This window comes from Perkinsus marinus (genome assembly GCF_000006405.1).
Source record: "Perkinsus marinus ATCC 50983 genomic scaffold scf_1104296934700, whole genome shotgun sequence".
Taxonomy (NCBI): Eukaryota; Perkinsozoa; order Perkinsida; family Perkinsidae; genus Perkinsus; species Perkinsus marinus.
The window spans coordinates 266,902-281,096 of record NW_003214659.1 but is presented as its reverse complement, the minus strand read 5'-3'; the positions used below and the strand labels follow the sequence as shown (position 1 = coordinate 281,096).

Below are 14,195 nucleotides of genomic sequence, written 5' to 3'. Positions count from 1 at the left end.
TGCTCTGCTTGAAGAGTCCGAAATCGGTGATACCGGCTAAATGTACTTCGGCAAACTGTTGCACCTCTTCAGTCAAGCCTCTTAGATAATGGGCTATCACAGTATCAGTAGTCATAATCTGATCGGTGGCCGCCTCAATCTCAACCCTAAGTAAGTCGAATGCATAGTCGTATTCGTCAATATCGCCCCTGACAGTCGGAGCATCAATGGTGAGGTTGTGAAACTTATTAATAAGTCGGCGGCGGTCCGCAGGAGACGTGTAGGCCACCCTTAAGATCGCCATTACTCGAGCATAGATGTCAGCATGCTCGAAGCTTTCTATATGTAACGGGAGCGATCCATTATGGCGCTCTTCATACGACCGTAATACTTGAGCTCTAACTCCATGACTCAGATTTTGCAGCAGGACCGCCAGTCGCCAAGAGTCACTCCCAGCACTGAAGGTCAGGTCAACTGACAGCTCTCTGAGGAACTCGTCCAAGCATCGAGGATCAGTGGAACCCTTGTATTCTCCACTATGCAACCGTCCTGCTTTTCGAACAGCCGTCAGAATCTCAGGGAAGGGCTTTCCCCCTCGACGACGTGGGACAACTGAGCCATCAAAGACCTCCGGCGTTGCTCCTTGAACTGACGGGGATCGCTCGGATCTAGTCCGAGCCCCCTGCTCCTGGAGCGTAGTGACCAGACTTGTCAAAGTAGCAAGAGCATCTGTAACCCCCGTCATTCTTTCTTCAACAAGGTCCTTGAAGACATCTAACTCGTTTCTCGGATGATAATGCTGGATCTCGCCATCAGTGATGTCGGAAAGGTTCGAAGAAGAAACAGCGTGAGTACGGGGGGGCTGACTACGGGTACGTGAAGATGCTCGAGTTGTCCTTTGACTAGTAGACGCAAGAGGGGGTGTCATAGAAGTGAGTGAAAGACGCACTGATACTCGTGATGTACCGTTACACTACATCAAGCGAGATCAAATGACTAATACCAATAATGCAGACAACTGTGTGCGCTCCAACCTAATCGATTCTATCATAGCTGCTGGAAGTGCGCACAAACAGAGTATGCAGAGATACTGCTTCTCATGTACCATCAGTAGTGCTATAAGCACCGACAACAAGATTGTGGAATAAGGAAACACAGAGTAAGAAGAATAATAGCTCACTTCGCAATATATTTCCGTTAGCCTCGACCAACATAGGGCTCACGCATTGTGCGTTAATGTGCAAGCGTGCAAGCTGAGTATCATCTCAGCATTGAGTCCCGCGTTGTTCGACCGGATACGGAACTCCCGAAATATGTGACCATCGAACAAACTTGGAATGAACGACTCTGTCCTTTATGAAAAATACAGCCCCGACTGCTAATACCAGATTAGATTAGACTATGAGTGAAGGTCCAGGCTTGCATGGGGCAAATTCAAGCAAGCGTAACAAGTATCGCTCGTGCGTGCGTGGCGCACGCCATTGTGATCGACCCGAACCAGAAAGTGGTGCAACCGGTCGAGACTGGAGTGACAGCAATCTGGCTGTCCAGGAGCCTCTCGAGCCGGTTCCACCCTGGAATTTTTCTTTTACCTTCACTAGTTGTTTGGGGGACATTGCCTATGTGCCTGCGTGCTAGGCAATGTGACTGTGGTGTTAAGCCAATGCACGGCGTGTTGTGAGGTTCGGTATTATCACCGCCCTCTGCTGCCTAGTTGGCTAACACTCAGTCTCACCCAACACTCCCAAATAACTAATGCGATGCGGTGAAGCGTGCCTTGATTGGATAAACACCATTTCTTCTCTTTCGCAAGCCTAGCTTCACACCCGAATTTCGATCGTCCTTATCGACAGGTCGAAACTATCCGCTCGATAGTCTGACTTCTTCGGCTTCAACGACACTTTTACCACCAGTCATCAATGGCAACAGTACTGAGATGATTACCAAGATTCACAATGTGGAGTGACTAGTTGCCGGGAGTACCTTATTCGCAATATCCAGAGGTTTGTGGTTACCAATGTTCTTTGAGTTTCAAATCAAGTCGGGTGATTACACCAAATCACGCTCGCATCGAAGCTCTTGTGCCTGGGTCTGAGCCAATGGGATAAGTCAGAAAACCTGATAATATCACTAGTCGGAGGACGGCTCCAGGTTCATAACGGAGCTCTCGCGTACACAGGCCGCAAACTTAATGACGAATACAAAAACGAGACATGACACTCCACCCCAAGTGCATGATAACACAAAAGGATAATCGAGAGAGAGAAAGGTCATGTTAATCTCATGATGTTGCATCATGTTGACTCGGGGCTAGGCCGATCCTCATCCGTGCTGTAAGAAACATCTTGCCGTCCAACAGTTATGTCATATCCCGTAGTTGTCTCACCCCGATCGAAAACTGCGTAATAGCTTCTCAAGAGTGTACTGCCTAGTATCCACAAATCTGACAATAAGGCGCCACCATCAGGAGCGGAGTGCCAGGATTCTCAGGTCTACCTCTACTGTCGAACATCTTCACTCCAGCGAAACCTGGCTCACAGTCCACACTGCTGTTGGTTATATAATACTGCTCCGCCGACAGGGATATTTCGTGGACACTCCCTGTGGATTCACCCTGGAGGAATATGGTAACCTGAACACCGTTCATTGACACCAGCACAAGCATGGTCGCTGTAACGAAAGGCAGGCTTCTGAACTACATTAGGCCCTCTACAGTCGTCCGTCTCAAGAGCACCCATGAGCTCAATGCTGCTGTGCACCGGGCCAACGACGAGACTCGTCCCAGTATCAACCAGGGCCGAACAAGAGTCATTGCACAGGTGAAGCCGACGGCCATCAACGGCTATGTCAATCATGGGAACAACCCATTCCTGGCACGCTCAAGCGATCTCTTCAACGGAATACACTTCACTGAACCTGGCGTCCTGAATGATGCGCTTTCTCCACTGGACTCCACATGATTGCATGGCCACTGGCTATTCGACCGTGTTCAACACTCCCAACTGACAGGGAACCATGAAACCGAGGATTAAAAGAGTGATAAAAGCCCAGAATGTGCAGCTGGTCGCAGGAGTCGATCAGAGATGGGCCAAACGGATCTATGGGTAGGGTGAAGCCCAATCTGAAAATAAATGGCTGACGCTCCAGCGTCTGCTTGTCAGTGACTTCACCCGCATATACCGTCCGCTGGCGACATTGCAAACGGGAAGCGACTCTCTCCCACACTAACGCCGAAGGTCACTTCCCTCATTGTTACATTGTCAATCTGACCAGAGAACTCTGAGGATGATCGTCTACTGCAACTCACCTCAATCTTGTCAGTTTCACGCTGAAGCTTGACATTGCCAGTACCATAACGAATCGGAAACTGATGAAGCCACGTGAGAAAGGGCTCAATATTGGAGCACATTACCAATTTGGAATCGTCACTGCTGCGCATACTATGCACGAGGTGTGCGGTGGTCGACAGCGACTCGACAAAGCGCTGAGAACAACCCAGCTATGCTCTTCGGGATTGCCATGAGAGCCTCTACCTTGTGGCGTCGACAAGCAGCGCTGCGACACCTTCGTCCAGGTACCCACAGTGTGGAAGATCCCGTGTCATATACGACTGGGAAAGGAACACACATTCACAGCAACCGGACGAGCCCAATAACTAACCCTTGAAGGTCTGTCCTGGAGTACCAATCTTTATATTCCCATAGAACTCAGCGTTGAAGAAGTTCGTCAATTCCAGAGGTTCCTGAACTAATGACGAAGACCGCATCGCTTTGAAGTTCCTCCGGAGGATTGGGAGCAAGCGAGATGCGCGATCTTCCAGGCAGCTGTATGCACTATACAGCGGCACAATAGCAGACGAGACGGCAGGAACCACGGATCCTAATATCGTGAGGGCGAGCATGAGTCACAACTTCTCCGAGGAAGCTGCCATCAGCGACGACCATCGCTCAGGTAACTCGACTTGAATGATGGGGGGTACTGTGAGTCAAGTCTTATGAACTGGCCTTGCAAGAGGTCTACGGAATGACTTCGGTCTTGGCTTCACAGATTGGTCGACGGCGGGCCTCGAGTCGACTTGAAGAGCGTCAGACAGTCGATCGGAACAAACTAGAAGAACGATGCTAAGGAGAACACGAGCCTGACGCCACCATCGATGTCGACCTTACATGAGAGCGAAGATGAGCGCGGCAATAGTCAAGCCCTGGACGAGCTCCTGGCTTAGAGTCCATACATCAAGCTCCGATGCTCGAGGACTGTACGGCATGAGGGTTTGGAAGTTCTAAAACGAAATGATAATCTGAAATTAGATTTCGGATTGTTGGAATCTGGATGATCGATTTGCCCGTCGATGGGCCGGATTCGGACCTCAAGATACGCCGCGCGTATCTTTCTGTATCCTAGGTTGGTGCAAGCAAGATACAAAAGAGGTCCGGCAGAGGCACACATCGGCTAAATCGATCACTCTCCCAGAACGAAAGCACAACCATCGGTTAGATAGGCTACTCACGAGTACTAGCGGTGCGCCATCATATGATATGATTCATATCTTCGCTTTACTTATTATAGGTATCTTACTAACCTCACTTTTCTGTAGTTATGATCATATCAGACTTCCACTCAAGCTCCCTGCTATAACTCCACCCTAATCGACTGGCAACAGCATACAGACGCACCACAGTGGTAGAAAAATGATCGTAAGTAGAATAAAGGGAATTGTTTGTGACTCGTAGAAAATGATGCTCATTCAGGTACCAGAACTCCGTCCCCAAGGCTTAGTGTGATGTTATTTCGTCGATGTGAGCGTTGTTCGTTGACTGATGAATGCTGCGAATCGAGAGCCTGGCTTTCTCATCCTGGTACTGTGACCATTTCAGGGCTGTAAGAAGCGGCAGGCTGCGAGATAGTTGCCTCCTAGACAGTTAACTTGAGGACCATGAAACCGAGTAGGGCATGTTTTGACCCTTTCTCAGAGATCTTGAAATTGGTAGAGTTGCATGTCCGATCATGTCATCTTCGTTTTTCTTCAGAACCGAAACTTCGTAAGAAAGCTTCTCAGCAATCGCCAGACAGTCTTCACCATTCACGACAACTCTTCCGCATTCAAGATAGCAATGCACACTCCCGTCGTGTTTCTTTAGATGGACAAGTAACTGCCTGCCACCGTTATTCTCGACGAATTTTCATCATGGAATCATCTGCAAGATGAGCCAAACTCAAGCTTCATCTCACTTTCCTCACCCAGTAGCTTTCTTAACATAGCAATGTACTTAATCAAAAATGTGTACGTTCGCATGAAGCCCCTTGCCAAGGACTCCTTGTCGGTGGCTCCAGGAAGTTAGTCGAGTCACTCGCAAGATACCGCCTTCGAAGTTCGGATGCTCAGCAATCCGCTTCGTAAGATCCAAGATACTTCAAACTCGACGACTCGTAACAGATTAGAAAACAATCCAAGGCGAATATTTTTCACTAGATGTGGGTGAAAGAGACTCAGTTCGCCTTGGTCTTCTTTGCAGCACGAGCTTCCATCTTCTTCTCGTGTTTCAAACTCTTAGAAGTGTGAGACTTCTTTTTGGAGGGCTGAGAAAAAAGCAACATAAAGACAACTTGGCCGACTCGATACTTATTATTTCTAGACGATTAAAAATTCGACATCCTAGCACAAGCGCTTACTCCTTCCTCTTGCTGTATGAGTCTTTTCGTTGCATATGCGGCGATACCGAAGAAAGCAGCAAATACGCCAAGCATATACACGGCCTTCTGCAGACTAGTCATCGAATCGCCGGGAAGGCCCACAGCTCCTCCACTGCTTGCTTCGCCCTAACAACGGAAATAAGTTGAACTTCGAAGAATCTCACGAGATTTTTTTTCAGAAACCGTACCCTGAGGATCTCCTCTAAAAGTCCGTACTGTTCAGAAGACATTTGACCGCTAGGTCCGCTGGAGGTTTCGGTGTTGAGCATGGCGGTTATTTTCGCATCATCCTCCAAAAACTTCGCAGGGGACGACTGGTAATCACCTGACGCAAAACCGCTTGGCAAAGTGAACATAACGCACCACAGACTACAAGAGCTTACGCATCAGTTCTGGGGTGATATAAAAATAGCAATTCCGGATCATCCCCATCTGTATGAACTGCATAGCCTGATCGGCTTGGACCTGATCGAGATACCGTAACAAGCCCAACAGGATGAACTCGATTCATCTGAGCGCCGAGCACATCGCGAGACGGGTAGATTATTACACCGTGCTGGTTCATGATCTGGTCGATGGTATCCTTCAGATCTGCTTCATGACGGTTAAAGTGTATCCTCGCGACGGACAAACACGCCGACATCCTGTCTTTTCTTTGAGTAGGAGTTAAATCCTGGTCAACCTGAGCATCACAAAAAGCCACGATAGGACATTTGCCAACGCGCTGTTCTATAAGACTATTCTGTCCTCAACGAGGCTCCGTGCACGGAAACTATCAGTCCTGTAGACCTCCGAGTCACATACTGGCAGCGAGCGCCTCTACAGACACTCTGAGGGGCTCCACACAAGGAGCACTAGGTGTTGTTGACTTGCAAATCAGTAGGAAACGTACCGCATTAGCCTCCTCCTCCTCGCGTTTGGCCTTCTCAATAGGGGATTCGCCAAGGTCTTCATCATCATCATCCTCATCGTCCTCTCCCTCGTCATCCTATAAGAACACATCACTCTAAGTACAAACACAAGTCGCAACTCACCAAGTCGTCCGGAGAATCTGCGAACAGCTCGTCAGCATCATCAGGGTCCTCCTCCCCATCTTGTCCCTCCACCTGAAGAAAGCTACGCTGTCGAGCCCACCAGTGTGCAACGCCTGGTACCTCAGTCTCCGCTAGCGCGACAGTTGGAGTCTCCGAAAAGAGAACGGCGAGAGTAAGGATTGACAGGAGGAATGACCAGTGGACACGCATACTTGATAATGCAACAATGCACAATTAAAGCCTGTAATTATTTTCCAACAGTCAAATTTTTTTCAGTTGCGCTCCATGGAGATCTTTCTAGCGTACCCACAGCTATGCCCAGGAGTTCCACCGACATAAGAACTGCTATTAAGTCGCCGAGTAGGAGCCAGTACGGTGTAGGCGGTGCTACTCACCAGTTTAGGCGGAAACTGCTACAAGGTTTCGAGGGGGTTGTTGGACCCGTATGAATTCTATGGCAGAACGCATGAAACAAAGTGTCACGCGCCACGAAATTCACGCGCTTGTCACAGCAAGAACGGTCGTCGGTGAGTCGTAACGAGATGGGCAACACTTCGATACCTGTAATGTCTCCTAATTCTACTGTTGAATTGATTCCTTGAGTCCGTCTCTCTACTATTGTCTCAGCAGCTGGGCCGAGGGGGACTATTCAGAAGGAAGGTCGGCCCCGGAAGGCTAGACATGGCCAGCGACCACTCCGGCGTAATTGTGTCCGTGCAGGGACTACTCCTAGAGATATTTTCGGACTCTTGACGCCGCTGAGTAGTTAGGTAACTTTTTCCAACAGGAGTCTTCCGTAAATGCTCACATCCATAACTGGAATCGCTGGTTGTATCCTCACAACTGCTCAACTGCCACTCGGCGTTCTCCGTCGTAAACTCCGCCGAGATCATCGCAAGTATCTTATGACGGCATCGGCGGCAGTTTTAGTGGAGTTTTGGGTAGGGGTTCGGATGGAATTGCTCCTCAAGAGAAAGTGGTCTTTTATCAGTCTTCGCAAACTCGGGCCATTAGTTGTGTTTCTCCACAGGTGACCAGAAAACACGGCATTCTCGCCGGACTCTTCGCTGGAGCTCTCCACTTCGTCGGAAGTCGCTTGGTCATCCCCGGGATCACCGGCGGGATCGGCTCTGGGAAGTCCACGGCGGTCGCATATCTAGAGGCGAAATATAATGTCCAGTAAGAGAGTGGTCGTTTCTCGTGAACTGTGCATATGTCTCTTCCTCCTCCAGGGTTATCGATGCGGATAAGATAGCTCGAGAAATCATGGAGCCGGGCCGTCCAGCATTTAATGAAGTAGTTGCTTCATTTGGAGATGGAATAGTAACTCCTCAAGGCCAAATCAACAGGCAGAAATTGGGCGAACTTGTAAGCAGGGAACTTTCTAGACGGCATTTCACGAAGGTCTGCAGTTGTCTTCCCGATGTGTTACAGTTTCGTGCAAACAGAAGGTTGTTGATGGATATGTTCATGTGTAGGTTTTCGCCGATGCAAAGGCTCGAGCCTTGCTGAATACAATAACTCACAAGCATATCATTATAACTATGCTGTGGCGACTTTTCTCCTATCGTGTGCTTCCTCCCTACAACAAGCCTCCGATAGTGATGGATGTGCCTCTGCTGCTCGAGACGCCGGGGCTGTCGTGGGTCTGCGACCCGGTGGTTGTCGTCTATGTGGACCCCCAAACTCAGTTGGATCGTCTTGTGAAGCGGTGCCCGACTGAGAGTGTTACGAATCTGACTAACAGAGTTAAGTCGCAGATGCGCCTTGAAGACAAGGCCGCTCTTGCTGACCGAGTTGTGGATAATCGTGGCGACTTGAAGCACTTGGAGAAGCAAGTTGATGATTTGTATGAGAAAGAAATCAAGAATATGTAACGAAGTTCAAACAGCTGTGTACGATTGGATTTATTCTCGGGTGTGTCAGTAGTACTGATCCGTTTTATATTGCTACTGGTCGCCCTCACTCAGCAATATTTACCAGCATCATTCCCCTTGGTCTCGTTGTTGGGTTCACATGATGATTACAGTCGTGGAAATTTTACCACAGTTACGTTGCAAATTAATTAAACTTTTTCGACCATGTCGTCAAGTTCTACGAACGACGTGAAGAGAAGTCCTCCTCGCACGCCATCGGGCCTCCAGCCCATGGATCAGTTCAGCGAGGTGGCACAGACCGTTGCTTCGTTGCCAGCGATCTTCCGCTATCATCACAAGCCTTACGACTCCGTTTACGACGAGACTTTCATGTCCAAGAATTTCCGCTTGGAGCCTCCTGGCCGTCCCATGGGTTGGAGCATGGAGGAATGGCAGATAGCAAAGGAGACGGTCGCCTTGGGAATAACCTCGACTATCATCAAAGTCGTTGATCGCCCTGCAGGTTCTGGTAGTGAGTGACGTCCGTATCGTCCTCGTCTTTTTACCTAAGAAATTTTGTTAGCTAGTGTCCTCAGACAGCTAGCGTGTTTGTATTATTCTACTGTTTATCATCGGACGTCTAGACTGATGATCTATGATGAATATATAATTGTATTTCGTTATCCCTCAGAGAGTAGCCGGTACTAGCGATAATTTTGTCTATCATCGCTCTATCAAGCTCGTCGTGCTCCTCTTACGTTACCGTTTAGTGCTGTCGTTGGAGTAGCATGTACTAATCCGCAAAGTACTGCAATGCATGTTAGCCCCACCGTTATTGTGTTCTCTCGAGTTCTCGAAAGGAGTATGGCTGACAGTAAGTCCCTTCCCTCTTGAGTCTTCCATCCATATGGATTGCAGACCCCTCAAAGTAGTAGTATACATTTGAATGAAGCGGTGATTGATGTCGACGGTGCTCCTGCAGCTGCTACCATGGACACTGGAGACAATAGCTGACATTTATGCTCACACGCATGCAGTCTCGGATGTCGATGTTTGATCGGTCACTTGGCCGTATATGAAGTTTATTAGTTATCCGCTGCCACTCCAAACTCGGAACACAAGTCGAGACAACCACCGTGACGGTGGCACCGTCCACAACTACATAATTATCTCCCGATTTATCTCTCAACTCGATATTACAGCGAATTTGTCTTTCCTTTCCAAGATCGGTTGGCTGCATATCATCCCTGTCATCATTGAGCATATCATACGAATGACCCACTCGAATCACATGGCTACTTGTCGATCCAACTTATTCCTTCGGAATAACCCGGCGGAAAATTTGCGGTAAAGTGTAGACAATTTCGACCGGGTGAAACGCTAACAGTCGAGTCTTCTCATCAAGACATGTCAATTCAGAACCGCCAGTAGATCAGTCACATTGGAATTTCACCTGGTTTACGGAAAGTGGCGTAAAACTCGGCGATATCCGCGCTATGCAGTAGTCGTGAAATATGTTTTTCACTAGCGTTTTCATATCACGGGTGGAACTTTGTTATACAAACATGAATCCTCGCTTACTCACACTACAGCTAAAAGTCTTGTGAGTAGCAATTACCCCAACATAATTCCCCTCAAACCCCTCACATACTAACAACACAACTCTACTCTATCAATTACTTCCAGCCAATATCCCTAGCACCGTTGCAAGAGCCTCAGAGTGTGCCAAAAGAAACTTTGCTGTTGCGATGACGACAGTACAACGCTTACAGCTGGATCTTAGCCTCCTCAGACTCGGGGATGACGTTACGGTCAACAGCGGTTCCCTCCTCAGCGGACTCAGTGTGGAGCTCCATCAAACGGGTGAGGTCGAACTTCGGCTTCTTGAGGATCTTTACCTTACGGATATAGCAATCCTTAAGAGGGTAGATGGAACGAGTCTGCTTCTCGATCTCGGCACCGATGGACTCGGTGACGAAACGCTTGACGAGATCACTCATGCGGCACTTGGAAGCCTCGGCGGTCATGATGTCAACCATCCTGAATTGAAGAGAAAATGAATGTTGCAATTCAACTCTTTGAAGAAAACCCGCATTACTTTCTGCGGATCCTGCGGATCTGAGCAGCGCTGGCATAGCAGTTGGCCTTGACGGACTCCGGGCGCTTCTTGGTGAAGCCGATGGAGAAGAGACGGAGAATGTAACCATCAGTAGTCTTGACGTCAACGTGGGCCTCGATCAAAGTCTGCCACTTGCGGATGAGCGAGCAGAGCTTGTCACGGGTGAAGTCCATGCCGTGGAAGTCGGTGAGGGCGTTGCGGCCTTGGACCTCCTGGACCTCCAACTTGATCTTACGGAAGGAGTGATCTTCGTTGGAGTTCAAATCGGCAAGGTTGACCTCGCAAACGCGACCCTTGAGGGCATCAGAGGCAATCTGAAAACAGAAGCATATAACAACCATGAACAGTGAACAATCAGCTCGAGAAAGTGAAGCGAAATGGGTAAGAATTATTACCTTGGTACCGGTGGTCTTGGTGACCAAAGTCTTACCGGCCTCGCGGACGGAGAACATAGTGGGGGCCTTCACCGAGTACCACTCCTTCTTGAGGAAGGGATCTCCTCTGAAATAACAAGGACAAATCAAACTATATAATATACCCAGGAACCGAATCCGATGCTTCTATAGAGTTGACAGACCTTGCCACTGTCACTACTACTACCCATTATTACACCTTCTTCTTGCCTCCCTTCTTTCCCTTGGTGAGTCTCTTGTTCTTGCCAACGGCCATGGTGCTGGTGTACGAGGTCGCTACACTAGGTCGGCGCGAACTCTCGATCGATCACGTGATCGATTTTAATAGAGCGCGGGCGGAGCGAAGCCGCATTTTTACACTTCCTATTCGTAGACTCTACACCATCGTGATATGACTACACCCAGCACAATACCTCCCGGATAAGGTGCTCGTGATACGCTCAGCAGTGTCTCCTTGAGTATTGTTTTATTGTATCGATAAATTGTCGATGCTTCGGACAAAAGTTTTTTTTAACAGGTGCTTTATGATGGTTTCCATGACCACGTTCGGATCGGCATGTCAACGTGTTTGCCAAGCCTCATCACATGCCCTCAACGTTTATCGCTGACCCCCCTGCAACTAGTGAACTCAAGTGTAATGTTGGTATGAGAGAATATACGAATATACGCCGCAAACACTCTTCTTCAACTCCACTGCCATCTCAGTCTACTCATCGTCGGTCTCCTCCCTCTCTGTTGCTGCTCTCTCGGGCTTCTCCTCCACCACTGCGACCATAACGCTCTGACCGGTCTTGACGGGAATCAGAGCGTCTTCTGTAGTAGTCCGACGAACGCCTAGGGTGTTAACAACAGTAATTTACCTAGTGGTAAAACAGTGCATCTAATAACTGCTCATTGTGTACCTGCGAACTGCCCGCCGGCCGCCCTCACTACTAGATCTAGCTATTGCGCTAATACTAACGTTAATCCTATGCCCCCCTCCCCTGAAGAGTGGTCACCTGTCATCGCGCCTGCGATCGCTGCGGTCCCTCGAGTAAGACCGACTTCTACTACTCCTACGATCGCGAGAGGAACGGCGATGTCGGCGGCTGCGGTCCCCGTCACGACTGTCGTAACTGCGACTCCTCCTATCACCCGAGTAGGACCGGGAACGTGAACGGGATGAGGATGATGACGAGCTGTATCCATATCTGACAGAAAACTACTGCATAGCAGATCGGAACACATGTAGACCCACTTCGCCCTTCGACGTTCTCTACTCCTACTGCGGCTCGACAGCGCGCCATAACTCCTCCGTTTTCCACTTCTGATAAACCAACAGAAATGCACTCCACGCGAGAGAGCAGACCCCACCTATTGAAACCGCCACGCTCCCTCGCTGCATATGCTGAACTTGCACTGGACTTTGCACGAGATCTATACTCAGCCTTCAGTGGTATACCATTCAGCACAACCTGAATGACGACCGAAGTAGCCTCTAGTCAGGGACCCATCTAGCATTGAAAAATAACGTCCCCTAGGGTTTGATAACAATGGGGAATATTCGAACATTTACATGGGAAACTGATTGAAAAATGTATTCCTAGCCATCCGTGGAAAATTCAAAATGAGTTCATCCCCGGGAATATTATAGGTTCCTGGATGATACCCTGCCTCCAATTCTTCTATTTGACGGTTGAATAACACTAGAGCGTCTGGACGAGAGCTATGACTACCTCTCCGCTGTCACACGCTGCCAATGCGGCTTGAGCACTGTCCGAGCGTTCGTAACGAATGTACGCGGCCATCTCGTTGCGTTTGTCCACAGGTGGTAACCAACAAACTGTGATCTGACATACCACACTTCGCACAAATCGCCACCACCACATGACTCTTACATCGCCGTATTTTTGGAAAACCTGCTTGAGCCCGATTCTGTTGGCTGCAGGTGTGAGCCCAGCAACGATGTCAATAGCGTTCTGTTGGGCATCCCGAGGCGCCTCCCGACCGAGGCCTGGACGGTAGACTGCCATAGTGAAAAGGAAAGTGACGACAACAACAGCAACTGACCTAGAAACTGCCGGCCCTAGAAACGCAATACCAAAGACTCGAGGAGACCAAGTCACAACTCCAACATGCAACGGCCAGAGCAGTGTCGTGACCAATATGACTACTGTGGGCAGATCTTCCAGCGGTCATCTCTAAGAGAAATGGACACAGGACTCGTCAACCACTCAGCACGCCATCAGTTTTAGAGAGAAGCCACAGGTAACGAAATGACAACTCTCCAATGTTCCACCACGCTAAACCCTCTCACCGAATCTGCCTGGGCCGTAGCCCTCACTCCCACCGACAGCTCCTCCCTATAACAATCATGCTCTATCTCTCACCACTACTCGAGACTGACCTCACCCAGCCCCCGTTGTAAGCCTCCGTCGGAAGGCCTCCAACTGCTCCTCCTCATCACCCACTTCCTGACGCCTCCTATACCGTAACTCCCCCTCCAACCGTTCCACTGCTGACTCTAACAGCTCGATATACTCCCTGTGCTGTTTGCGCTCCTTCCCAAACTTATCCGCCCGAGCCGACACTACTCCGCAGAGTTTCTCCGCTGCTTCGCTCCGCCGTCGAAACCTGGCAAAAACACCCGAACTTCCACCAAGGCAACACTCCCAGCCACTACATCTCAACCTCTTCCCTCGACGAGTTCAGACTTTCTGTGAGCGTCAACCGCATCTCCCTCATCTCGCCGTTCAGTCCAACGACCTCCCTCTCGGTCTCCTCCAGCTTCCTTAACAGTCGCTTCTACTCAGGAAACGAGTCCTTGCAGACTCCACAATAGTCTCCACCTTCTCCCCTTTCAAAGTCATCACAGCAACCCTCTCCTCCTTGATCTTGTCTGAAGCTCGCAACAGCAACTGCGCCACCTTACCATCTACACACCATATTTTCATTCATATCGGAGTTTCACCCGTTTCACGTGAAGTGGCGTAATACTCTGGGAAAACTCGATACTCGCACTATGCAGTAGTCGTGGAATATATTTTTCACTACTGTTTTTCATATCACTAGGGTGAAACTCCATCGCATTTATCCAACCAATACAGCAAATGATAATGGAGTT

At 49.2% G+C, this 14,195-nt stretch overlaps 7 protein-coding genes across 7 annotated transcripts in view; 2 read left to right on the top strand and 5 right to left on the bottom strand.

Annotated features, from left to right (window-relative positions):
- Nucleotides 1-3,634: 3,634 nt before the first annotated feature.
- Nucleotides 3,635-4,243, bottom strand: Pmar_PMAR021083 (hypothetical protein; the record flags this gene model as incomplete). The annotated part of the gene is made up of 3 exons (XM_002784643.1): nt 3,635-3,858; nt 4,000-4,100; nt 4,146-4,243. 3 exons carry the CDS (start codon nt 4,241-4,243, stop codon nt 3,635-3,637), a joined length of 423 nt encoding a protein of 140 aa, XP_002784689.1.
- Nucleotides 4,244-5,416: 1,173 nt separating this feature from the next.
- On the bottom strand, nt 5,417-6,935 carry Pmar_PMAR021082 (hypothetical protein). The gene is made up of 8 exons (XM_002784642.1): nt 6,825-6,935; nt 6,705-6,776; nt 6,563-6,658; nt 6,221-6,352; nt 6,054-6,135; nt 5,859-5,995; nt 5,650-5,796; nt 5,417-5,556 (listed from the first exon to the last, which is right to left on the bottom strand). The coding sequence occupies exons 1-8, from the start codon at nt 6,912-6,914 to the stop codon at nt 5,467-5,469; spliced, it is 846 nt and encodes a 281-aa protein (XP_002784688.1). The 5' UTR covers nt 6,915-6,935; the 3' UTR covers nt 5,417-5,466.
- A 569-nt stretch (nt 6,936-7,504) lies between these two features.
- Nucleotides 7,505-8,581, top strand: Pmar_PMAR021081 (dephospho-CoA kinase, putative; the record flags this gene model as incomplete). The annotated part of the gene is made up of 4 exons (XM_002784641.1): nt 7,505-7,645; nt 7,735-7,883; nt 7,937-8,072; nt 8,183-8,581. The coding sequence occupies 4 exons, from the start codon at nt 7,505-7,507 to the stop codon at nt 8,579-8,581; spliced, it is 825 nt and encodes a 274-aa protein (XP_002784687.1).
- Nucleotides 8,582-8,851: 270 nt separating this feature from the next.
- Pmar_PMAR021080 (hypothetical protein) lies at nt 8,852-9,100 on the top strand (the record flags this gene model as incomplete). The annotated part of the gene is made up of 1 exon (XM_002784640.1): nt 8,852-9,100. The coding sequence occupies one exon, from the start codon at nt 8,852-8,854 to the stop codon at nt 9,098-9,100; it is 249 nt and encodes an 82-aa protein (XP_002784686.1).
- A 1,132-nt stretch (nt 9,101-10,232) lies between these two features.
- Nucleotides 10,233-11,348, bottom strand: Pmar_PMAR021079 (40S ribosomal protein S3A, putative; the record flags this gene model as incomplete). The annotated part of the gene is made up of 4 exons (XM_002784639.1): nt 10,233-10,600; nt 10,659-10,993; nt 11,075-11,180; nt 11,290-11,348. The coding sequence occupies 4 exons, from the start codon at nt 11,346-11,348 to the stop codon at nt 10,327-10,329; spliced, it is 774 nt and encodes a 257-aa protein (XP_002784685.1). The 3' UTR covers nt 10,233-10,326.
- A 426-nt stretch (nt 11,349-11,774) lies between these two features.
- Nucleotides 11,775-13,138, bottom strand: Pmar_PMAR021078 (FUS-interacting serine-arginine-rich protein, putative). Its single transcript, XM_002784638.1, has 6 exons — nt 12,970-13,138; nt 12,808-12,921; nt 12,446-12,546; nt 12,330-12,398; nt 12,091-12,282; nt 11,775-11,926 (listed from the first exon to the last, which is right to left on the bottom strand). Exons 1-6 carry the CDS (start codon nt 13,102-13,104, stop codon nt 11,803-11,805), a joined length of 735 nt encoding a protein of 244 aa, XP_002784684.1. The 5' UTR covers nt 13,105-13,138; the 3' UTR covers nt 11,775-11,802.
- Nucleotides 13,139-13,241: 103 nt separating this feature from the next.
- Pmar_PMAR021077 (amino acid transporter, putative) overlaps nt 13,242-14,195 on the bottom strand; it is a gene marked incomplete at both ends in the record, with an annotated part of 4,139 nt that continues 3,185 nt past the window's right edge. The window contains 5 exons of the mRNA XM_002784637.1: nt 13,242-13,256; nt 13,389-13,434; nt 13,484-13,705; nt 13,755-13,876; nt 13,921-14,006. Of these exons, the coding sequence (XP_002784683.1) occupies nt 13,242-13,256; nt 13,389-13,434; nt 13,484-13,705; nt 13,755-13,876; nt 13,921-14,006 (491 nt within the window). The remainder of the gene's footprint in view (nt 13,257-13,388; nt 13,435-13,483; nt 13,706-13,754; nt 13,877-13,920; nt 14,007-14,195) is intronic.